The sequence below is a fragment of the Lepus europaeus genome, chromosome Y (genome assembly GCF_033115175.1).
Source record: "Lepus europaeus isolate LE1 chromosome Y, mLepTim1.pri, whole genome shotgun sequence".
Taxonomy (NCBI): domain Eukaryota; kingdom Metazoa; phylum Chordata; class Mammalia; order Lagomorpha; family Leporidae; genus Lepus; species Lepus europaeus.
In genome coordinates this window covers 2,042,567-2,068,526 of record NC_084851.1, presented here as the reverse complement: position 1 = coordinate 2,068,526, position 25,960 = coordinate 2,042,567, and the positions used below count along the sequence as shown (strand labels likewise).

The 25,960-nt window shown below is 40.8% G+C and overlaps 1 protein-coding gene across 1 annotated transcript; it reads right to left on the bottom strand.

The window, feature by feature from the left end:
• Positions 1-457: 457 nt before the first annotated feature.
• LOC133754018 (ubiquitin-like modifier-activating enzyme 1) lies at positions 458-25,724 on the bottom strand. Its single transcript, XM_062184651.1, has 24 exons — positions 25,673-25,724; positions 25,486-25,541; positions 25,230-25,398; positions 25,006-25,143; positions 23,718-23,824; positions 23,373-23,463; positions 23,132-23,264; positions 11,090-11,187; positions 10,863-11,009; positions 10,565-10,741; positions 10,372-10,476; positions 10,015-10,095; positions 9,521-9,676; positions 6,681-6,846; positions 6,354-6,550; positions 4,838-4,902; positions 4,433-4,628; positions 3,742-3,816; positions 3,443-3,632; positions 1,801-1,889; positions 1,490-1,582; positions 1,172-1,363; positions 586-687; positions 458-475 (listed from the first exon to the last, which is right to left on the bottom strand). Exons 1-24 carry the CDS (start codon positions 25,700-25,702, stop codon positions 458-460), a joined length of 2,871 nt encoding a protein of 956 aa, XP_062040635.1. The 5' UTR covers positions 25,703-25,724.
• Positions 25,725-25,960: the final 236 nt, after the last annotated feature.

The following is a 25,960-nucleotide window of genomic DNA, read 5'->3' as shown; positions in this document are numbered from 1 at the left end:
TCACATCTGGATCACTTTTTTATTATGAACGCCAATTTCAAACAGTAGAAAACAGCAAAGAAAAAAAAGGTTCTTCGATCAAAGCTCAAGGAATGATGTAGCGTACATAAGGGACCTCAATGTCCTCGCCACTTTCACTGTTGCAACACAGTTCAAGCACCAGAGCCTGCACATGGTGGCCCACTTTTCTCTTCAACACACAGATCACAATTTCTGTCATTCTGAGACAAAAAAAACCAGAAGGTTAAGGAGGTGAAACAGAAGAGAGGGACATATTGTAGGCAAAGACAAGATCAAAGTTAACTATTGCTTGATACAGCTGGAAATTTAAGATCCCACTGAGCAGGACACCTCCACCCTCCCCAGCTACCAACTCACGGCTGATCTAGACGTTCCTTCAGCTTGGAGGCAGGCATAAAGAATGAGTAGAGCATGGACACACCCTGGGACAGCATGGTTATTTCCAGTTTGTGCTCTGTCTACAGAGGATGAGAAGGAGGAAGGGGAACGACCATCTGTAAGATTCTGGGTTTATACAACTACCAACCCCGTGGGTGGGGGAAATGAAGAAGAAAGGCACCTTACCTTGAAGTATTCTAGGAACTGCCTGAGGGTCATCTCCTCACCAGTAGGCTGTAATCCATGTACATCAAAGCGATCCCATAAAGTCCATTCTTGGTTATAATACTTGGAAACAAAGAACAAGGGGAAGGATAGTTGTTATTCCAGATGGCCTGGCCACTATCAGCCAACTTGACATGTTAGGTCAGAGCCACTGAAATTCTTTATTCCAAGTAGTCTGATAGCCACATCTCAATTTAAGTAACTGTAATTCTTATAATGACCAAATAGCCACATATGACTGAGACCTTGTTACCTCTTTCACTCATTTTCCATCTCGTTTACTTTCCTCCTTTTAATTTCTTATAAGTACCTTAGCAATCTGGTTTTTTTTTTTCAAAATGTGTGTCGTGCTCCCACTTTGTACACTGAATGAATGAACAAGGGAACACAAAAAGCAGATACCCAGTGACAGAAACTTACACGTGCCATAAGGAATACAGATGACTGCACACACATACAAACACACACACACATTTTTCACTCATATACATAGTTTACTAATGCGTAACATGACATCTCCATACAGGCAGGCTGTCACCCTTCTCACCTGGTGACGTGGTGGGGCAACGGGCTCAGAGAAGCTGAAGAATGGCAGAGCCAAGTTCATGAAGCTGTTCTTATAGGACTCAAGCTGTTGGTGTCCCTGCACTACCTTGTACAGCTCCAGACACACAAGGCCAACTACAGCTGATGTGGTTGTTGCAATGGCTGGGATGATCTTTCCTGCAATAAGCTTGCTCTGTGAATCAAGTGTGCCAGAGAAGTTATTTTTAGAGAAGGCTGAAATCTACACAAGAAGCTAAGTTCAAATTCTAGACTTAAGTAAGCTTGCACAGGGATGGAAGATTCATCAGACTGTCATTACCTTATGACGGTCTGCAGGAGATATATCATAGTTCTCTGCTCTGAGGTTGGATGCAGCAACAATGAAATCCATATGAAAGTTGCTATCATCATCCTGTTGTGAATGAGGAGGAGGGGGGAGAGGGGAAAGAATAAGAGTGAAAAGGATTCTTAGCTACATGCGAGAAGTATATTTCCCACTCCAACTACCTGCTAACCTCCACACCACAAAGGATGACTGGGCCCTGTTGTAGATCCATAACACTGACAAAGCCTGAGAGCTGAGCCACTGTCAACCTATTTCCCTACCCAGATCAGGGCCCCACCAACAACCTTCTCAAAGTTGATGGGGTACATCTTGAACCCGGAGAGTTTGTCTGGACTGGGAAGCACAGCCTTGAGCTCCTCTAGATGGCTGTCATCTGCGCGAAAAGAGGAGACACGGTTAGTCCCTCTGATCCTAAGCCTGTTTCTGAGGTAAAATCAGTAGCCCAGGGTACACAAAGTGTTCATGCATATCATGGACACTTTGGGAAATAGTGAGACAAGAAAAATAGGAGGCAATATTCCCCCAGAGAAAGAGGTACAAAGATGTAGGAAGCATGATAGGAAAATTATGAAGCTATTAATAAATGATGAAGAAGCACTATCCAGCATAGCCAAGAGGCAACCCAAATTTCTGTCAACAAAATGTAATCCATGTAATAGACTCAGTCTTAAAAAGGAAGGAAATTCTGACACATACTTTTAACACACATTAACCTTCTAGGTGTTGTATCTGTCCATGCATTACTGAAGACATCACAGCAATAAAATAAATAAGACACAAAAGAAAAATAGTATGATTCTACTTTTTATATTCCTAGAATAATAACTTGTGGAAGCAGAAAACAGGTATGCTGCCTGAGACAGTGAGGAAGGGAAAAATGAGGAGAAACTGTAACAGGACTTGAATTTTTAGTTAACATTAAAAAGTCTTAGTCTTGTTGTACAAGAACACATTTAGCATTGCTGAACACACATCATAAACAGGTAATAGCCTTATCAGACTCTGACCATATTAAAAAAAGAGGGAGCAGATAGGATCTTGACAGAAGACAGAAAAGATATACCATGGATATCGAGGTCGTATGGAAGAATAACACACACAGATGAGGAGATACAGGGGAGGAAACATGAGACTGGAGTTGAAAAAGAAAATGAGTAAGGGAAGGAAGGAAAACTTCCAGACAGTAACAAAGAAGGGAACCATCAAGTCGGATTAATGTCAAGAAATTTGAAGGGCAAGATTCAGTGGGAGAATAGTAGAGATAGGTTACGTACATAAGGCGAGTTAAAAACAAATACATGGAAGGGAGACATGCATGAGAGATACAGACAAATATGTGCACAGAGGAACATAAAGAGGTGGCAATTATAAAGGAAAATATGGCAACTGATCTGAAGTGGTGAGATATGTAAAATGGAAGAAACACATTCAGGTGTAAGACACTACAGAGAGGAAGACACATAGCATGAGCCACATTGTAGATAGATGGAGATGGGAATTTGAGAATGAGGTTTGAGAAGACATACGGAGGACAACAGGATAAGGAGGAAAACAGAAAACAAAAAGTTTGGGGTAAATATTTACATGGGGATACAGGAGAAATTGAAGAGATAAAGCAGGTAAGGGATCAAGAAAAGGTAACACTCGTTCAGATCATATAGAGAAGCAAAGAACAAAGGCAAACAAAAACCAGAAAAGGGATAATGAACAGCTATTTCTGACATCTATTGTGGTAGGAAGAAAAGAAATGACACCTGCAACCAGTCATCCTTATTTCACACAGAATAAAAGTAACACCCAAAAAGATGGTATGTTGGTAAACCCTATGCCTATAGTCACAGAGAAGGGCCAAGTAGTGGTAAGGCTAGTGAGGAGACAGAGGTGGAGAAAGTAGAGTGAACTCCTGGCCTGCTGGCCAAAACTCACCAGGAGAGACACTGGCACTCTGCAGCTTCTGGTCAGAAACATGAATCCTGACACCAGACTTGGGGATGAATTCAGGTACCTGTAGAGACTGCAGGAGTGTGGCCACAGCAGGTCGGTCTTGAGAGCCCATCAGCCCATACATCTGGGCAAACAGGTTAGCAGCAGCCATCACATAGTCCAGATGTAGCGTCTGTGAGAAGGCAAACACACAAAGTCAGTTCTCAGTGGGGAAATCTGCCTGTTTCCTACCTATCCAACTTCCCCTTGACCCAAAGAGATCCCAGGAAGTTGAGACTTACATTGTTGACATCAAATGTAAGTGGATGTGGACAGCGTTTGGGTCCAGACCAGAACGGGGCTCCTGAGCTTGTCAGCTAGGAGAGGAAAGATTTTGGAGGAGTAGAACCTGAGTGTAGGAGACCAGCTGGCAATGCTAACACCTCACTTTGTTCCTGTGAGTCTAGACACTATTCTGGGAAACTTTTTATCAGAATAACAAAAAAAATCATAAACTTGTCACTCTGGCAGGCACTATACAAACTAAAGCTTAACATATATATGTTAACCCTGAAAAAAACCCCAATATATGAGTTATTATTTCTTCTTTACAGATAAAGTTACAGAAATACAAAGAGAAAACTAAATGGCTTGCTCTAATGTCAAGTCCATTGGGTTTCAAACCAACAATGGCTGTTAAATTTGAAACTATATAACTATAAAACTTTAGAACTATAAAGCTTTCCCTGGTAGTATCTACAATGTGAGATCAGAAACAATACTCGACACCATAAGCCAGGAAACCAGAAATGAAAAAAACCCTTTCCTGGTGGAAAAGGAAATAGGCAGAACATGTTTGCAGAACAGCAGCTTGTTTTTCTGAGATACCAATCCTTGGGTTGCCTGTGATTGCTGGATTATCAAAAACCTGGAGAACTCTCCTGTTTCCCAGAAAAGTACTCTGCCAAAAGGTCCAGAAAAGTGCCATAATACCTGGTTGGGAGGGAAGTTGTGGAGTAGCTGCCGGATGTTGTTAGAATACTGGGTGTGCCAGTGGTAGCAAGCCCAAGTCACACAGTCAGCCCATGTATATGGTCGCTGCAGCACCAGGCTACGCTGTAAGGCCTGCAGCACCTCCACTGGTTGGGTGCCTCCCAGCTGCAAAGTCCGTTCCACAAACTTTGGGTCTCTATAGGGAAGAAGCAAACAGCAGGATTATTCAACAGACCCAGAAGCAGGCTTCCTGAAAATCCCACACTCTCCATGCAAAGCCAGACATGATTCCCAAAAGGTGTCAAGAGGCTCAAACATAATAAGGTACAGATGTGAGGGAAGCAGACACAAGGTTTTTAGGCTTTGTTGGGCAGGGGCAAGCGTCACAGTTCAGTTGTTACACACGTGAGATACTGGTTGACATTTTCTGCAGGGTGCTTGAAGAGGCCTTCAAATTCATCCCGGGCCCACTGCAGACAAAGCAAACATTACACAGGGACAATGAATAACACAGAGGTTTCTAAACGTATTAGAAAGATTAATCAGTGAATCAAGCAAGTTGAAAGAAGCACTTCTGCTCTGTCAGTGTGCAACAGTGAAGTTTGTTAAATGTGGCTCCCCAAATTTCCTCAACTTCACACCTCTACTTTTTCAGTGGCTTATCTATACAGTAGTAACGCAGGTGCTTAGGCATGAAGAGCTACTCGTCAGGTCTGTGTACATTACTAGAATAGGGGTGTTTTTCCGCAAAAAGAAGGAAAATTCACAGCTAAATATAACAACAAAAATCCCCACAGGGACCCTGGGACTGGCAAAAAAACAAGGCAGTTCTGCATGTGTGCTGCCATTTTATACTTTAAATATGAGAAGTGTAAGACCAGTAAGTACAATCATTTGCAAAGTCATTTGGATCTCTAGATGCCAGAGATTCACTGGAGACTGTAGCTCTGTCCTACTGCCTACTTTATCATTCTAGAGAGTAATTTTTATGCTCCATGTACTTGCTACAAAGAAACAACCAAATACATATATATCTAGAGCTTATTCAAAATAGCAAATGCATGTTAAATGTTATAGAAAGGATGAGATACTAATTGTCATGGAAATTTTATGGATAAGGAATCCGAGGCATGCAGAAGTTTCACAGAAGTCTGAGGTCATATAATGAAAATGTTTTAAAACCTTTCTCATAGATTTCCCTGCATGTTGGGCACAAAAGAAAACGCGACCTACTAGAGGTTATATAAACATATAAATACACATGAGAGCCAAAAACTGACAGTCATGAGTACATAAATAAGTATATCCACTCATGCTGAAAGTGCTAAGTTGGGAAGACAATTTTTTTTTTTACAGATAATTCCTCCTAAACAAAGTCTCAAATATTACACTAAGAAACACTCTAAACACACAATGGTGTGGTTCTTGGGTTACAGATTAGGATTAGGTTATGTGTATCAGTTACTCAGGTGTATTTATTTTCTTCAACTAAATATGGCCTGTTCTATATGTATGGCCATTATGTCAACAGAAACTATTCTGATAAACTAACTGTTTGAAACATTTTGAGCAGCAGTTATGGAAATTTAAATATATACTTTAATGCAAAGTTTTTTTGTAATAACTCTGTTACCTTTGAAAAACAAAGTTAACAGTGCAGTCAGTTTTGCTCAGAAACACATTAGTGTTTACACATTCTCACTTTTCAGATGTTTACTGAAATTGTAGTCTTTAACTAACAGAAGATTTTTTAAAGTTAAAAAAAGTTTTAAAAACGAAGTTGTTGGTACACATGAAAACTGATTAGCAGAAAGATTTGCCACACTGAGGCATACAGTTCTGGAATGCCAAGGGCTTCAAGACCCTGAGGCTATGTCTGGGCCTGTCTCTTTTACCTCCCAAAGAGCCCAAGGCTAATCACCTGCAGAGTGTGTTCAATGGCATTGGGGAAGTTCTTCAGTGTGCAGATGGGGATGGACTTCTCAGGTGGGTCCTGGCTAGAGTTGTAAGATTCCGTCAGGAAGGGAATAACCACTTGCACATTGCCCTTGGTGCCCAGTGTCCCTGACTCCAACAATGGTTTACGGTAGTACACGCAGCGGCGGTCCATGTACAGGCCTTCATGGAGGTAAAGAGGATGTATCATGAGAACTGGGAGAGGAGTATTAGGACACAATAAAAAAGGTACACCCCACCCTAATATGCACAATGATGGCTTTGCCCTATCCTCATGTGCCTAGAAACTCACGGGCATCTACATTGTCCAGGGCATTGGCTACACCATCCAGGTTTTCATAGAAGTCGTCATTGTAGATACACTCAGTGTCAGGGCCCACACGATTCTGGTGGCTTATTACTCTGACGTGTGGATTTATCTGACGCACAGATGCAGCAGCTACGTCAGACTTTAACTTCTGAATGGGAATGGAGGGAGAAAGCTGTTTGTCATACATTCACACACAACCTTGTAAACAGCTAACCTAACAACTGATTAAGTGATGAAAAGCCTTCACTCCAAATTCAAGAACATCAGCTGTTGTTCTGTGACAATGCCACATGTGGAAAATGTGAAATGAGACAAAGAGGGCCCAAGATGTATGCCACAAATAGGAAAAAAATTCCTTAGTTTTGCATTATTTTACCAACTGATTCTACCTTTTTCTTCATTTAATGAGACCCAGGTTAGGGATGACATCACCTAAATAAAAACAAAGGCACACAGGATCTTTTCAAAGCCAAAGCCAAAACCAAGACCAAGACCTTTTCTTATTTAAAACCCATTACTGATGATGCAACACTGTGGTGAAGTGTTTTAAAGCTGTGGCCCGCAGCGCCAGCATCCCAAATGGGTGCTGGCTCGAGTCCTGGCTGCTCCATTTCCTATACAGCTCTCTGCCATGGCACAGGAAAGCAGGAGAAGGATGACTCAAGTTTCTTGGCCCCTGCAGACCTGGAAGTAGCTCCTGGCCCCTGGGTTCAGATCAGCTCAGCACTGGCCACTGCAGCCATTTGCAGAGTTAACCAGTGGATGCCTTCATCTCTCTTCTCTCAAACTCTTTCAAATAAACAAAAATAAATCTTTTTAAAAAACTCTCCACTGGTAATACATTTTTCCTTGGAGAAAAATGAGCTGTCTCTATCATTGCACACCATAAAGTATAGTTTTGCTCAGGTTTTTACCTTTATCTGTTGGCACACTATTATGCTAGACATTCTTTTTAAATTATTCTTTCTTTTTTTTTGACAGGCAGAGTGGACAGTGGGAGAGAGAGACAGAGAGAAAGTCTTCCTTTGTCATTGGTTCACCCTCAATGGCTGGCTCGGCCAGCATGCTGCGGCCGGCACAATGCGCTGATCCAATGGCAGGAGCCAGGTGCTTATCCTGGTCTCCCATGGGGTGCAGGACCCAAGCACTTGGGCCATCCTCCACCACACTCCCGGGCCACAGCAGAGATCTGGCCTGGAAGAGTGGCAACCGGGACAGAATCCAGCACCCCAACCAGGACTAGAACCCAGTGTGCCAAAGGTGGAGGATTAGCCTATTGAGCCACGGCGTCGGCCATGCTAGACATTCTAGTCTACATCCTTCGAGTATCTGAAGAAAATTTCATCTTTTTTTTTAAGATTTCTTTATTCATTTGAAAGTAAGAGTTACACAGAAAGACGAGAAGCAGAGAAAAAAAGAGAGAGGGAGAGGTCTTCCATCTGCTGGTTCACTCCCCAATTGGCCGCAATGGCTGGAGCTGTGCTGATCCGAAGCCAGGAGCCAGCAGCTTCCTCCAGGCCTCCCATGGTGGGTGCAGGGGCCCAAGGACTTGGGTCATCTTCTATTGCTTTCCCAGGCCACAGCAGAGAGCTGGATCGGAAGTGGAGCAGCCAGGTCTTGAACCGGCACCCATATGGGATGCTGGCAGTTCAGACCAGAGTGTTAACACACTGTACCACAGCACCAGCCCCAAAAATGTCATCTTTCTAATGAAAGATACTTTTGTCTACACTGTAAACCTTCCAAAGACACCTTTGTTTCTTACCACGTCCATACCCTACCTTTTCACGTATTAATGATATTCTCTGTGACTGTATTTGTTTTTTTTAAGTTATGAAACCAAGAAACTTTGTTCTATAGATTTTCATATCACATATTTAAATAGAAAGTAGAAAAAAATTAGACCATTTAAAAATCCTTAATAGATCCTACACATAATCCGAATTATCATAAAAATATTTTCCAATGCAAACTTCAGTAACAGGAGCCAAACTCCATTTATCTTCTGGTCAGATATATTTATGTACTTCTTAATGACAGCTAGATTCTCATTTCTAATGCATTCAACCTGGTATTTTGTTTGAAGGAAAATGCAGCACAGAAAAATAGTTTGACAGCCTATCAGCATAACTTGCAGGAGTTTAAAACTATATAGCAAACTTAACAAGTCAAAAATGTTTATAAGTTTGGTTTTAAGTAAATCTGGAATCCATATTCAATCAACTTCCATTTGGAATGGATATTTACAACTAGTACATATTCTGTCTCATGATACAGTGGTCACTTGAAAAGTGTTTCATTGAATTAAATGAGGATTTCCTGTAGTAGATTAGAAAATTCCACTCTTTGGTAAAATAAGAGTAAAAAAATCAAATAATGGTCTTAGTACTCTTAAAATGGCTATTGTAATCTTGTGGATTCAAAGAGTATTTTACTATTAATTTTCCTATTAGAAAAGGGCAGGAACTTCTTTTTAACATGTATTTCAAATGTCTAGAACCTACTATGTGGACTGTAAAGTTATAAGACTCTGAGCAGGCAGTAAAATTACTGACTTTCACAACGGCCTTCCATAACCCCAATTTACAGCACCGCATTCAAAATGGCCCAAAATCAACAATGCAGGAGTGGAGAAATTATGAAAACCTACCAAAGAAATGACCTAAGTGCTTGATAAATGTTTGCTGAGTTGAAGACTGACCGGCAGACAATTAAATTTGGACGCAGCTATGAGACACCCAGAGAGAGGTGTTCTAAGACACTAGGACTGAGAACAAAAAAAAAAGAGAGAGAGAGAGAGAGATAAACCCCATTCAACTCACTGTGACATCCCAGGGCCGGAAGAGAAACTGTCGGTTGAGATTGGACTTTTCAATGGTATCCATATCTGTCACTGTAATATTCCCACCCTCCCCACAGCCTAGTCCAATCATGGCAAAGTTCTTGAGCAACTCACAGCCAATGGCACCTGCACCCACCTAGAAGATGGGAAAGAGAGTCTGGTCAAGGTGACTGCAGATAGCAGGAAGCCATTTACTGTTCCATACTTCCCGTAGAGATACAAAGATGGAAGAAAGTCACCTATGCCACATATTTAAACTGCCAAATCACAAAAATCTATCATCATCTTAAAAATGGAAGCACTTGAGACCCAAAACAAAGAATATATCAAGTTTTCCTTCAATTCACAGAAAGTGAAAAAATGAATGTGATCAAGCCACCAAAAATCAGAAAGACCCAACTTCTGGAGACAAAAGAAAATTTAAGAGGGGTCAGAAGCTAGTAAGGAAGGTGAAGGCAGTGGGTGTCTACTCACCAGAAAGTACTTCTGCTTGCCCAGTTTCTCTTGTAGGTCTGAGCCAAATACGGCCACCTGCCCATCATAACGGTTCTGATGCTATAAAAAAAAAAGAAAGAAAGAAAGAAAGAAAGGAAGGAAGGAAGGAAGGAAGGAAGGAAGGAAGGAAGGAAGGAAGGAAGGAAGGAAGGAAGGAAGGAAGAAGAGAAAGAAAGAAAGAAAGAAAGAAAGAAAGAAAGAAAGAAAGAAAGAAAGAAAGAAAGAAAGGAAGAAAGAAAGAAAAAGAAAAAAAGGAAAAGAAAAAAAACCAGGAAGTCTAAGGAAGAGTTGCTTTAGAATTGCTCACAATGAAGTCATCACAGAGGACCCACATACCGGGAGACATCTGTCTTCCATGAAGGCTGCTTTGTTTTCAGGAAGGCATTCTAAAGCATCAAAGTACAACCACTGCATGATAGGCATAAACTTGCCAGAGCAGGCCTGGGGAGAAAAGGCTGTCAGTAGTTGAGGCTTGACAAGTGACAAGTAGAGGACACTTCTGGCCATGCCCTTAATCATCCATGCTGACCTTCATGACCTCCTGGGCAGCCAGGCCCCCAATGAAGGCATTTATAGGTGCCAGATTCCCAGCAGCTACATATGCCAACTTGCGAATGAGGTCTTCATCCAGGATGTCCTGCTGTCCTGGGGGCAAGGCTTCAGAATTCACAGTCTGTGCTAAGATCACCAGTTCTGCTGCATCTTCCTGACGAGTCAAAAAAGAACATGTCAGACCACTGTAGGAGGATAAGGAGGAACGAAATTGTAGGCAAATGGAAACATATGACAGCTTTGGTCCAATTCACTGGTTATCTCCCCATCTCTACCTCATTATGTGGTCGAGGAGATCGATTGTACTGAGAACAAAACCGATGCAGGGCCTGGAAGCCAATGTGCAGCTGAGCAGGGCGAGAATACTTGGCAAAGTCCGTTATCACAAAATCTGGCTCTGCCAATGACACTACTAAGGATTTCTGTGGAAAGTGGGACATCAGGATCAGAGGCCGGAAACAACTAGAAAACACTCAGAAACCTACCATCAACTCATACTCACAAAACTAATCTTCTTAGGTACTTTGACCTGACTGACAATGCCTCCACGAATATACTCAGAGAAGCTGGAGGTATCACATATGCTGAAGGTGTAAGGACCTAAGGGAAAAAAAGATGGAAGGGAATATGTTAAGTCATGTAACAACTCTCCCATCTTGCCATCTAGCACCATTAAAATTAAAATTAAAAACCAAAATACTTGTAGCACAGTCACTGTCAGCCTCTATTCTTACATTCAGGTATCTAAAACCGTTTCTCTCCTACCCCAGATACAGCTCAACCCCCTCAATGACTCTACTTCTAAACACTATTCTAAAAAGCCAAGTTCATAGCTCTTCCTTTTCAATTAAAAATTGTGAATACCTTCTATCCTTTTTGTCTACTTGAGTGTAGGAGACAGCAAGCACTCAGATACAAAGAATGAAACCTGTCTTTGATCTCCAGGGGTCTGCTCAGGCTCCTGAGACTCAGAACATATGAAAGAGATGTCTCTCTCTCCTATTCCAAACTCTAAGAAGTGTCATCAACTCTCCACCTGAAACTAAGTAAATTGTATACCATTAACCCAGATCCTTGGGAGAGGCACAACAATTAGGAGAGAAGTGTCTCTCCTTCACACAACTCAAATCTTGAGGACATGTCTCAACCATGTCTCATAATATGTCTCTGACTTTGGGGCTCAACTCAGAATTTCGCCTCTAGTCCAGTCCTCAGCCAACTAAAATGTTTCAGTTCTGATTAATTTAACTTCCTATAATAATTAATGAAGAAACCACTGATATCAGTTTTTAACCATGAGACAAGGCAGTACAAAAAAAAATGATTCCTGATAAAACAACAAATGCAACTAGATGCCTGATTATTCCAGCTTGTTGCCAAAGCACATGAAGTAGGAAGGATCACCCTCATTTGACGATGAGTATAGAATTCAGAGACAAGGACATATTGACTTCACAGGACACAGTTCTTGAGGACAGGGAAGCAAATTAAAGAACACCAGCCTTAGAAATATAATGCAGACCTGAGCATAAAGCAGAAAAAATTAACAAACAAAAAACTACCAAAGGCCAGGAAAATAACTATAAAAACACTAAGATCTCTTTGTAACTGAAGAATGGTTCTAGGAACTCGATGGATACAAAACTCCCACAGATGTTCAAGTTCTTCATACAAAATGCTGATCATACTTGCACACACAAACTCAAACTCAAACTCTAACTCACATTAAGACACTAGGACTGTAATATCTAATGCAACACAAGTAAATAGTTAAATGTGTTCCTGTACTATTCAGGTAAGAATGATTAGAATCCTGTATATGCTCAATATACATGCAATTTTTATCATTCGCATATTTTTGATCTCTAATTGTTCAATCATGGATGCAGAGGGACAGGACCTTAAAAGAGGGGGCAAGCATTTGAAATGGTGGTTAAGACTGTGCTTCATTAGCCAGCATCTCAAGTTGGCATGCCTAGTATGAATTCCAGCTATTACAGTTCTACTCCAGTTTCCTGTTATTGCACACCGCAGGAGGCAGCAGAAGTGGCTCAAGTCCTCAGGTTCTTGATACACATGAGGGAGATCCAGACTGAGTTCTAGGATCCTAGCATTAGCCTGGCCCAAGACAGCGGCTGCAGCTGTTTATGGAGTGAAACAGCAGATGAAGTTTGCGTCTGTGGAGGTGGAGGCAAGATGGCGGTATAGCAGTGGGATGTTCCAAGTCACACAGGGAAAAATGGATAATTAACGAGTAGAAGGAATACGAGGAAGCAGAGCAATAATAAAAAGTTTATGCAGAGTGGCCCAGGAGTTCACCAGAGTGTGCACAGGTCCACGTTGGGAAAACAGAGAGGTGCCCAAAGTGCAGAAAGGGAACAGCAAGGAGAACCAGTGAGGAGACAGCCACCACTGCCTCAGTGAATCAGGAGAGAGGTTGTGAGCCCACAGAGATGCATACACAGATGAGTGTGGAAATTTGGTGAACAGTAATCGGTGCTCTAAGCAGGAAGAAGAAGAAATTCTGGGGCACAGTCAGGAAGGGTGAACATGCCACGATTCCTCGGTGTCTTACCCCGCCCCCTAACCGGAACTGCAGCTGGCAGGGATAGGCGACACTGATTGTTTACATTTTTGAGTGTAGGCAGCGGGCTGCACTTTTCCCTCCTGTGCCATGAACCCAAAAATTGCGGGAGCCACCTCACAACACACCCCACCAGAGAACAACAATCACAACAATTCAGAGTGACTTCTCTCCCATCATGCAAGTTACACAGCAAAAAATAAATCTGAAAAACAAACACAAGCTCTTTTTAGTGAACAAAGGAGCAGGGAGACCAGCCCTGGTAGGTGGTGCTTAGTACATCAAAGCCTGGGTACTCTCCTCCTTAAGCTCCCAGAAATAAACAAAGCTCCAGGAGGTGGAACTGCTTGCTTACACTGGCAACCAGCACAGACACATAGCAGCTCATAGCAGAGGGAAATCAACTTAAAAGTTAAATCAATCAGAAAACAAACAAATGCCAAAGAGCAAAGGGAAAATTCTGAATAAGAAAGAACCTATGAACTTGCCAAGGGAGCACTCTAAATCTTCATAAATGGAGACTGAAGAAAAAGAAATTGAAGACATGCCAGAAAAAGAGTTCAGAAAATTTGTATGATTACTTAGAAGTAATAAAAACGGATTCAAGATCTCAATGAAAAGCATTCCCAAGAAACTGAGATTCTAAAGAGAAGCCAAAATGAAATACTGGAAATGGAAACTTCAAATTGACCAAATAAAAAATGTTGTGGAATCTCTCAGAAATCAAATATATGAAATAGAAGAGTGAATATGAGAACTGGAAGACAAACTTCTGCAATTAATACAGTAATACTAAATTAATACAGTAATACTAAATATAAGAAAAAAAATTAGAAAATTAAAAATCACAGTTTTAGATTTACAAGATTGTATCAAGCAATGCAATGTACATATAATGAGAGCCCTGGAATGTGTGGAAAGAGAGAATGGATTAGAAGGCCTTCTTAATGAAATCCTATCTGGCTGGCACCATGGCTCACTTGGCTAATCCTCCGCCTGCAGTGCTGGCACCCTGGGTTCTAGTCCCGGTCGGGACGCTGGAGTCTGTCCCGGTTGCCCCTCTTCCAGTCCAGCTCTCTGCTGTGGCCCGGGAGTGCAGTGGAGGATGGCCCAAGTGCTTGCGCCCTGCACCCGCATGGGAGACCAGGAGGAAGCACCTGGCTCTTGGCTTTGGATCGGTGCAGCACGCCAGCCATAGCGGCCATTTGGGGGGTGAACCAATGGAAAAGGAAGACCTTTCTCTCTGGCTCTCTCTCTGCCTAAATCTGCCTGTCAAAAAAATAAAAAGAAAGAAATACTATCAGCAAACTCCCACAACATCCAAGTACAAGAAATACATAGAACCCCCAACAGACATGACCAGAAAAGGTATTCACCATGACACATTCTGGCAACGCTCAGCTCAGTGAAAGAACAGATCTTAACATGTGTCATAGAGAAACTGATAGATGACACTCAGAGGTAATCCAGTCAGACTCACCCCCGACTTCTCATCACAAACCTTACAGGCAAGGAGAAATGGCATGATATATTCCAAGTTTTAAAGGAAAAATACTTCCAACTGAGAATACCGTACCTTGCAAAGCTACCATTTATGAATGAAGGTGAAGTAAAGAGTTTCCACGACAAACAGAAACTGAAAGATTCATGTCCAGCCCTACAACACTGGCTCAAGTATGTGCTGCACAGAAACACAGAAACAGGAACTGCACTACAAAGAAGATGACCGTGGGAAATGACCTAGCTAAAATACAAAGAAAAACCAAAATACATAAACAGCTCTACTTAAGGAAACATGACAGGAAAAAGACAGTATTTAACACTAGTCACACTGAATGTAAATGGTATCAACTCTACAGTCAAAAGACACAGACCAGCTGAATGGATTAAAAAAGAAAACCCATCTATCTGCTGCCTTCAGCAATCACATCTCACCAGTAAAGATGCTTGCAGACTGAAAGTGAAAAAAGGGAAAAAAGATATTCCAAGCTAACAGAAACCAAAAAAGTAGCCATCCTAATATCAGACAACATAGACTTTAACACACCAACTATTAAAAAGAGACAAAGAATGACACTATATAATGATTAAAGGATCAATCCAACACAAAGACGTTACTATTATAAATCTATATGCATCTAATTATGGGGTGCCTGGTTCTTTGAAAGAATTATTATGGGATCTAAAAGAAAATATGGACTCAAATATAATAGAAATATGGGACTTCAATACCCCACTTTCAGCAAGGGACAGATAAAACAGACAGAAAATCACCAGGATGGCCGGCACCGTGGCTCACTAGGCTAATCCTATGCCTGAGGCGCCAACACCCCGGGTTCTAGTCCCGGTTGGGGCAACAGATTCTGTCCCGATGCTCCTCTTCCAGTCCATCTCACTGCTGAGGCCTAGGAAGGCAGCGGAAGATGTCCCAAGTGGTTGGGACCTGCACCCGCATGGGAGACCGGGAGGAAGCACCTGCCTTCTGGCTTCAGATCGGTGCAGTGTGCCGGCCATAGCAGCCATTTGGGGGGTGAACCATTGGAAGGAAGACCTTTGCAGATATTAACAGAGCCTTCCACCCCACAGCTACAGAGTACACATATTTCTCCCCTGTGCATGGAACTTACTCTAGGATTGACCATATGCTAGGTCATAAGGTGAGTCTCAGCTAATTCAAAAAAATTTAAATCATACCATGCATCTTCTCAGACCACAATGCAATGAAGCTGGAAATCCACAACTCGGGAATCTCTAGAGCATATGCAAACACATGGAGACTAAACAACATGCTCCTGAACAAATTGTGGGTCACAGAAGAAATCAAAAGAGAAATCAAAAAATTTCAGGAAGCAAAAAGACAATACAACTTATCAAAATGTGTGGGATACAGCAAAAGGTAAGAGAAACGTTTATAGCAATAGGTGCCTACTTTAAGAAACTGAAAAGTCGCAAAATAACTGAACTCTATTTTAGGCACAGAAAGCCAAGACACTCTGGAAAAAAACAAAAAAAAAAGAAGACCTAAATGAAAGATCTCAGCGAGTGCGATCCCAGTGGAAAGAACGGGGCCATCAAAGGAGGTACCTTTCTCTGAAGGGAGGAGAGAACTTCCACTTTGACTATGACCCTGTCAGAATAAGATTGATGTCGGCGAACCCTAAAGGCTTCCATAGCCTCGGCAACTCATGACTAGAGCCTAGGGAGATTACTGACACCATAAACAACAAGAGTGTCAAATTGTTAAATCAACAACAGGAGTCACTGTGTACTTACGTCCCATGTGGGATCTGTCCTTAATGGGCTGTCCAATGTGAAGTAATGCTATAACTAGTACTGTAACAGTATTTTTACACTTTGTGTTTCTGTGTGGGTGCAAACTGATGAAATCTTTACTTAGTATATACTGAATCAATCTCCTGTATATAAAGATAATTGAAAATGAAAAAAAAAAAAACCCTGGTGTTAAATTGGAAATTACATAGAAAATTAATCAATTTTTAAAAAAAAATATCATGTAGGATCTCTGTCATTAATGTGCTGTAGACTGCGATTTAATGCTATAACTAGTACTCCAACAGTATTTTTCACTTTGTGTTGCTATGTGAGGGCAAACTGTTGAAATCTTTACTTTATATATACTAAACTGATTTTCTGCATATAAAGAGAATTGAAAATGAATCTTGATGTGAATGGAAGGGGAGAGAGAGCGGGAAAGGGGAGGGTTGCGGTTGGGAGGGAAGTTATGGGGGGGGAGCCACTGTAATCCATAAGCTGTACTTTGGACATTTATATTCATTAAATAAAAGCTTTAAAAAAATTTTTTAAAAATGAACTCTCTAAGTACCTCAAGGATCTAGAAAAACTACAGCAAGTCAAATGCAAAGCTAGTAGGTGAAAAGAAATAATTAAAATTAAAGAAGAAATCAACAAAATTGAAACAAAAAATAAGCAAACTGAAGAGCTGGTTTTTTGGAAAAATAAACAAAATTGACACAACGTAGGCCCAACTAACTGAAAAAGGTGATAAGACTCAAATCAATAAAATTAGAGATGGTAATGGAAATTTAACAACAGACACAACAGAAATAACACCTAAACAGACCCATAACCAGACAGAAATTGAATCAGTAATGAACGCCCTCCCAACAAAGAAGAGCCCAGGACCAGATAGCTTCACTGCTGAATTCTACCATAAATTTAAAGAAGAAGTAAACCCAGTTCTTCTCAAATTATTCAAAACAATTGAAAGGGAAGGAATCCACCCAATAAGTCAATATCACCTTAATTCCTAAACCTACAAAAGATACAACAGAGAAAGAAAACTATAGACCAAGCTCCCTGATGAATATATTAGAAAAAATACTCAATAAAATCCTGGCCAAATGAATCCAACTACACATCAGGAAGAACACTCACCCAGACCAAATGGGATTTATGCCTGGAATGCAGGGATGGTTGCAAATTTGAAAATCAACCAATATGATAAATCACATTAACAAACAGGAACAAAAGCCATTTGATTATCTCAACAGATGCAGAGAAAGCATCTGACAAAATACAACACCCTTTCACGATGAAAGCTCTAAGCAAACTGGGTTTATATAGGAACATTCCTCAACACAATCAAGGTAATTTATGACAAACCCATGGCCAGCATCATATTGATGGGGAATATCTGTAAGCATTCCCACAGAATTCTAGGATGAGAGAGATGCCCACTCTCACCATTGCTATTCAATATAACTCTGGAAGTTTTAGCCAGAGCTATTGGGCAAAAAAAAGAAATCAGGCCGGTGCTGCGGCTCACTAGGCTAATCCTCCGCCTGTGGCGCCAGCACCCCGGGATTCTAGTCCCAGTTGGGGCGCCGGATTCTGTCCCAGTTGCTCCTCTTCTAGTCCAGCTTTCTGCTGTGGCCCGGGAAGGCAGTGGAGGATGGCCCAGGTCCTTGGGCCCTGCACTGCATGGGAGACCAGGAGAAGCACCTGGCTCCTGGCTTCGGATCAGCGCGGTGCGCCAGCCGCAGCGTGCCAACCACAGCGGCCACTGGGGGGGTGAACCAACCAAAAAGGAAGATCTCTCTCTTTTTCTCTCACTGCCCACACTCTGCCTGTCAAAAACAAACAAACAAACAAACAAACAAACCAAAAAAAAATTGAACAGAAATTGGGAAGGAGGAAGTCAAACTATCTCTATTTGCAGATAACATGATTCTGTATTTAGGGGATAAGATACCTTTGGAACTCCTAATTAGAGTTTTGTAAAGTAGCAGGATACAAAAACAACACCCAGAAATCAACAGCTTTTGTATACTCAGACAATGCCATGGCTCAGAAAGAATTTCCAAGGACAACCCTACAAAAGCAATCAAGTACCTTGGAATAAATTTAACCAAGTATTTCAAAGATCTCTACAATGAGAATTACAAAACATTCAAGAACAAAATAGAAGAAGATACAAAAAAAATGGAAAAATCTGCCATTCTCACGTATTGGAAGAGTCAATATCATCAAAATGTCCATTCTCCCAAAAAGCAATTTATGGATTCAATGCGATACCAATCAAAGTACCAAAGACATTCTTCTCAGATCTAGAAAAACTAATGCTGAAATCAAATGGGGGAACAGGAGACCTCAAATAGCTAAAGCAATCTTATACAACAAAAACAAATCTAGAGGCATCACAATACCTGACATCAAGATATACTACAGGGTAGTTATAATCAAAACAGCCTGGTACTAGTACAAAAAGAGATGGATAGTCCATTGCAACAGAATAGAAACCCCAGAACTCAATCCAAACTTCTACAACCAACTGATATTTGACAAAGGTGCTAAAACTAGCCCCTAGTGCAGGGACACTGTCTTCAACAAATGGTGCTGAGAAAACTGGATGTCCACATACAGAAGTATGAAGACCCCTACCTTACATCCTACACAAAAACCCACTCAACATGGATTAAAGATCAAAATCTATGCCACGACACTGTAAAATTAATCAAGAGCACAGGGGAAACCCTTCAAGACATTGCAGCAGGCAAAGAATCCTGGAAAAGACCTCAGAGGCACAGGTAGTCAACACGAAAATGAACAAATGGGATTACCTCAATTTGAGAAGCTTCTGAACAGTGAAAGAAACAGTCAGGAAAAGTGCAGAATAGGAGAAACTATTTGCACACTGTGCAACCAAAAAAGGATTAATAAACAGTATCTACAAAGAGATCAAGAAACTCCACAAGAACAAAACAAACAACACAGTTAAGAGAAGGGCCAAGGACTTTAACAGCATTTTTCAAAATATGAAAATCAAATGGCCAACAGACACAAGAAAAAAATGTTCACGATCTCTAGCCATCAAGGAAATGCAAATCAAAACCACAATGAGGTTTCACCTCACCCTGTTAGATTGGCTCACATACAGAAATCAACAAACAACAATGGGAATGTAAACTGGTAAAGCCACTATGGAAAACAGTATGGAGATACCTCAAAAATCTGAAATCTGAACATAGACCCACCATATGACCCAGCCATTCCACTCCTGGGAGTTTACCCAAGGAGCTATCTGCACCTCCCATGTTTATTGCAGCTCAATTCACAATAGCTATGTCATGGAAGCAACCTAAATGTCCATCAACCGAAGAGTGGATAAAGAAATTGTGGGATATGTACACTATGGAATGCATGGCAGTAAAAAAAAAAAAAAAGAATGAAATCCGTTCCTTTGCAACAAAATGGAGCAAGTTGGAAAACCTCATACTTAGTGAAATAACCCAGTCCCAAAGGGACAAATACCACATGTTCTCCTTTATTTGGGAGAATAGCACTTCTAAAATAAAAGCTAAAGAAGCAACACTGACACTTTTAGAATCAGTGACTTGAACAGTCGAGGGAGAGTTTATTATTTTTATATTTTTTCCTCTGTTTTCTTTCTTTTCCTTTTCTTTTCTTCATACTATGTATTGAACTCTGTATGTAACGTAAGAGTTAATCATATGTATTTAATTCAATTGGAAAAAGATACACGTTAAAAACAAGAGAGGGAATAAGAGAGGGAGGAGGTAGTCTATAATTGACAAGCAGTACAGTTCTGCATACAGTCATACAGACTTAATTCCAAGGGTACAGCCTAAAAAATGGACATGGGACTCCAAACACATAAAAATTGGTGGTACAAATGCCATCTTAATTGTTAAAAGTGATTATATTAAATGTTAAAGTCAACATATAGATAGGTTTAAGTATAAAAGTGATCATATTTGTAACATCAAATGCCTGGTAATAATCATAGAATTAAAAAGGAAAGAAGGGCAAATATGGGAAGCAGTTCACACAGCGGACTCCTAGAATGACATTCGCGGCAAATACCACTGACCTCAGAATCAACCCTTAAGGCTTTCTTGTCTGGCTGAAGGGCCTGTGAGAGAATTTCAGGCATGGAAAGCCAAGACTTTGGCAAAAAATATCCTATGTGGAGGATCTCTGTGAAACCCCAGAGGAAAGAAAGGGCCATCAAAGAAGGACGTGGGGATGAGAGAACATCCACTTTGCTCATGGCCATGTCCAAATAACAATGCAGTCTATGGTCACAAAAGGCTTCCATAGCCTTGGTAGCCCATGGCAAGAACTTCAGGTGATCACTGATGTCATAAATAAGAGTGGTAATTGTTAAAGGAATGACCGAAGTCACTATGCACTTAGTCCCCATGTAGGACCTCCGTGCTTTTTGAGTTGTACTATCAGAACCGACTGCAAATCTTTTCTCAAACTGTACTCTCTATGCTGTGTGTATGTGTGTGGATGCAACCTGTTGAAATCTATGCTTAACATGGAGTTGGTCCTCTGTATATAAAATCAAACTAAAAATGAACCATAATGAAGAAGTAGATGGGAGAGAGAGAGAGAGGTGGCGGGATGGGAGTTGGGGTGGGAAACAGGAGTAATGGGGAGAAGAACCATTATATTCCCAAAGTTGTATCTGTGAGAAAATTCATTCTTTCAATAAAAACGTAAAAAAGACTGCTGTCTGCCTGTCTTTAGCTTTCAACTAAAATGAAATAATTAAAAGCTTCAGGAAAACTGATTGTTTTTTTTTTCCCTCAATGATAGGATAACTGTTTTCTTTTTCTCTCAATGATAGGATCACATCAAGTTTTCACTAGATGTAAAAACTCACCTTAGGTGATTCAGTGGAAATGAGATTATCTCTATAAAAATTACAAAATCTTACATACCAAAAGTATGTAATCTTCACAACTGTTTATCAAATGCCATTGTTACCTAATTTCACTGAGTCTTATGACCTGTGACCTTACCATTCATTAAATTTTAAAATTTTGGCCATAAATTCTTTCAGAAACCTTTTTTTTTTTGGTCATACACCACTGTACTGAGCCACAAGTATTTTTCATATGTAGAAATGAACTTTATGTCTCTTTGATATCTTCCAAGTCTCAACATATTCAGTTTTTCTAGAGCTTCGTGAATATATAGGATTTATAACACTAACATTAATATCTTTTTTAATAAATTTATTGACAAGATTAATCATATTTAGACCACTAACAGACTGGTAAGTGACACAGTAAAATAAAAGAAAAGGAATAAACCAAGAATAAGTGAACTGTGCAGCATGAGATAGTTTTAAAAAGGCATTTCTAAAAGTTTCTGGAAAGCCAGAATTACCCACTGCATTACAAAGCTCTTTGAAGATAAAAACATTTTAGTTTCAGTTACCACGAAATTCTGACATGCTCTTATACACATTTTATCCGAGTTTTTAAGAAGGGATGATGGGGAGCTGGTGTTGTGGCAAATTCAGCTCTCTTCTATGACCTGGACAAAGCAGGGGAAGATGGCACAAGTGCTTCAGCCCTGGCACCTGTGTGGGAGACTTGAAGAAGCTCCTGGCTCCTGGCTTTGGATCAGCTCAGCTCTGGCCACTGTGGCTACATGGGGCATTAGCCAGCAGACAGAAGAACCCCCCACCCATGGCCTTCTGTAACTCTTCCTTTCAAATAAATAAATACATATTTTTTAAAAATGGGATGATGGATGAAGGGCAGTGAGAAAGCATTATTTTGAAAAACAGAAAAGGCTATCATTTTTCCAAACATGACACACAGCAAAAAACTCAGAGATCAATTCAGCAAGTCCCGGGGAAATGACTCATGAAGAAACACATAAAGGTAAATTACCATCATGATGCTTATAATCAGTGGTAGAAAATATGGGCATATTACAAAGGGAAGAAAAGTATGAACAAGAATTACTGAGGAAAACAATGCAGTCAAGTAACCCAGAACAGTAGTTCTGGGTTGAAGCAAAACAACTGTCAATATACACTTTAAACTCTTAAGAAAATTCTTTAAAAAATAAACAAGATAATGGCAATTTCTGACATGAAAAATAATGATCACGTACACATAAATGTTAAAAGGCATTCTTTGGGCATAAAGAAAATATTACCTGATGAAAATATGGGCCCAAAGACAGGCAGGATGAAAACTAAAAATTCTGAGAATTTGGGTGATTTTATTCATTATATTTCTTTGTAAATAATGTATTGCAAAGTTTATGCTACATATAAATAAAAATATCTGATATAAAGATGATAAAAATTAAAGTATTTTAAGGTTCTTTTATGTGAATCAACAAAATATCGTAAGCTACGCTAAGCACATATTAAGGATATACTACAAACTTAAAGTCAACAATTTAAAAGCAAATGGAATCAAACACTAGTGGCATGCACTCCAAATAACTTTGTAACTTCCTTTCTCTATGACCTCACAGACACCTCTCTAAGTCCCAGCTAAGACTCCAGACTCATTCTTGGCTTTTATTTTAGTTTGAAGTGCAGACATGTTACTACACAGCTTTTGTATTGGCTCACCTATTTTCCCTTTGTTCCAAGCAACCACTTCTCACTTGTGGCCCACCCCTGTGATGGCTATGACATACCCAGAACTTTGATCTCAAGAGGATGAATGCCATTCAGTTCATTCATGCCCTGAACTTCCGTGAAGGAGACAAAGTCTCCACTCTCAAATCCATGTCGGGTCTCATCCAGGCATGTAACAATCCCAGGGTTGTCCTATATGGAGGAAGAGTTAAACTTCAGAAGCAGGCTCAACTGCCAGCAGAAAAGAATGATTTGGTACTGTCCTGCTTATTCTGGAACCCCTAGGATTGGTCTTCTTACCTTGGTGACCATAGAAACCATAGAACTGAGTGGCTGCTCCCCATTAGAATCCATAACAATCATTTCCTTTCCAAAGTCACAGAACAGCTGCCTATAGAGGGAACCAAAAGGACTGGTGCATGACACCCATGAAAACAGACACTCCAAGTTCTTCAATATACAGTAAGTACTGGCCAAGCAAACTCGGTACACTGGTGACAATTAGGTGGCACCTTTTCATGCCATACTGGGAGAATGAATATGTAAAACTGAAAATTCAGATGTCTAAATGGAATCTGAAGACAATAAAAGCCTCCCAGAGTGCGTGTGGCAAGTGTTGGAGGAGAAGGAAAGATAAAAACTCACCCAAACAGGCCACGTGTGTCTGCTACCACAAGCTTGATGCCATGGTTGTGGCAGAACTCACCCACCTGCAGCTGATCCTCCAAGGGAGTGTTAGTAAGGACCACTACCTGTAAAAAAAATCACAGGACTGGGCTAAAAGCCTGACGCTGTAAGTTACAGAGAGAACAAGCACCAAGTTTTTCTCTGGTTAAACCCTCTTCCACAAACTGTTGTACACTTCCTATGTGTGTCAGATTCAGGAGGGTAAGAATTGGTGAAACAATATGAACTCTTAGAGACTATGACAAAAAATCAAAGATGACCTGTAAAGAATCTGATGAACAACTATTTCATTTCTTTAACTAATACTCACTACTGCCTGTATTCTTTTGTGCTTGAGGGGTCAAAAAAAAAAGTAACAATACTATTCCAGTGAAAACATCTTGTGTTTATCCCCACCAAACCCTATTGCTCCAATACTTAAGAAAATAGTTGTAGGGGCCACTGCCTGTGGTGTTGCAGGTTAAGCCTATGCCTGCGGTGCTGGAATCCCATATGGACACAGTACGAGTCCTAGCTGCTACACTTCTAATCCAGCTCCCAGCCTACGGCCTGGAAAAGAGGTAGAATATAGCTCAAGTGCTTGGGTTCCACACCCACATGGGAAACCTGGATGAAACTCCTGGCTTCTGGTTTTGGATCAGCCCAGCTTTGGCAGCTTAAGCCATCTGGGGAGTGAATTTGTGGATGGATAACCTCTCTGTCTGTCCATCTCTCTCTGTGACTCGGCCTTTCAAACAAATAAATGAATTCTCCAATACTTGTTCAGCCACAATCTATAGGATTTGTTTTTTACTGCCATCATTTATTCACCAGGATAAATTCCAACTCCTACATCAGGGATCCTTGCGCCCTAGTCCTCTAGTATGGAAAATCAGCTATTTAATTTTACTAAAAATTAGGCGCACTATTAAGCTTGAGTTTCACAAATACTCTGTAAGACCCACACTTCTGTTTATGCACAGGAAATAATAAGGCAGAAGAGGTCAAATGACTTTCTCTAGACCACACTCTAGAAGAGTTCAAGACTTAAACAGTAACAGTTTAGCTACAAAGTTCTATTACAACAATCCATGTACCACAATGTATGGCCATATCTTCCTTTAAATAGATGAATACTTAAAGGACAGCTCGGCTTCTCTTAGCATTCTAGCAATAAACCTAAGATATCAGGTCACCCTGCTAGGTAAATATTTACTAAAGGAATCAGCAATAACATCTGGAAAAAAGATAAAGGCCTGCATATTACCTGGAAATCTCTAAGGAAGTCCTCAACAAACAGTGGTCCTGTGTAGGTGCTGACAGGCACGTAGCTGTTGAGTTCAGCAAGGCAGGGTTGGGATACTTCAGCTCGGTTTTTACCAATATCTTCTTCCCGTAGGTAGTACTACAGTATTAAAAAAGAGAACTGAACTACATGAGGAGTCTAAGGAGTTTGTCTTTCCAATGGTTAAGAAAGCAGAAATGAGGTACCTGAGAAGAGAGGTCAGCCCACTGGGCAGTGCCCTGGTCATGCAGGGTAACAGCTTTCACCCCACCAAGGATGATGTTCTTGGCAATCTCAACACCCAGGCCCTGCAGGCCTGACACTAGCACACTGGATGTCTGAAGATGCTTCATTGCTTCATGACCCAGCACATGCCTGCCAGATTTAGAGAGGCCTCTGGGTGAAACCATAATCTTGCTGCACCTATTTTCAACACTCATCATTAGCTTTGGACCCACTTACAGCTGGCGGGAGTAAAGACCTTCATCTATGACTGTTTCAATACTTTTCTGCATTCCCTATGGATGGAGGAAAGAAAAATGGAGTTGGGAAAACAGGCATTAATGGAACATGGAGAGACGGATAAGGGCACTTTCTTCAGATCACGCTACATACCCACTTCTCCGATTTCCATGGAGAAAACACTTACGTTGGTTGGTTCTGAGGGCACTTCCGACATCACAGGGTAGGCAGGGAAACAGTGAGACTCTAGTGTTGAATCAGGCCCAGAAACACGACGTTTCTTAGATGAGAGTGAGCCTGACATCTACTGGAAAGCCAACACAAAACATAAGGTACTTAAGGATGGGATTTTTTTGTCAGAAGCAATTCTGGGAAAGAACAGAGCTTTAGTATTAATATACCATCTTTAAAGAAACACAGGACATGTTACTAAGGTTATCCTGAAGGAAAACTGAGGCTGAGTTTAAACAGTGTA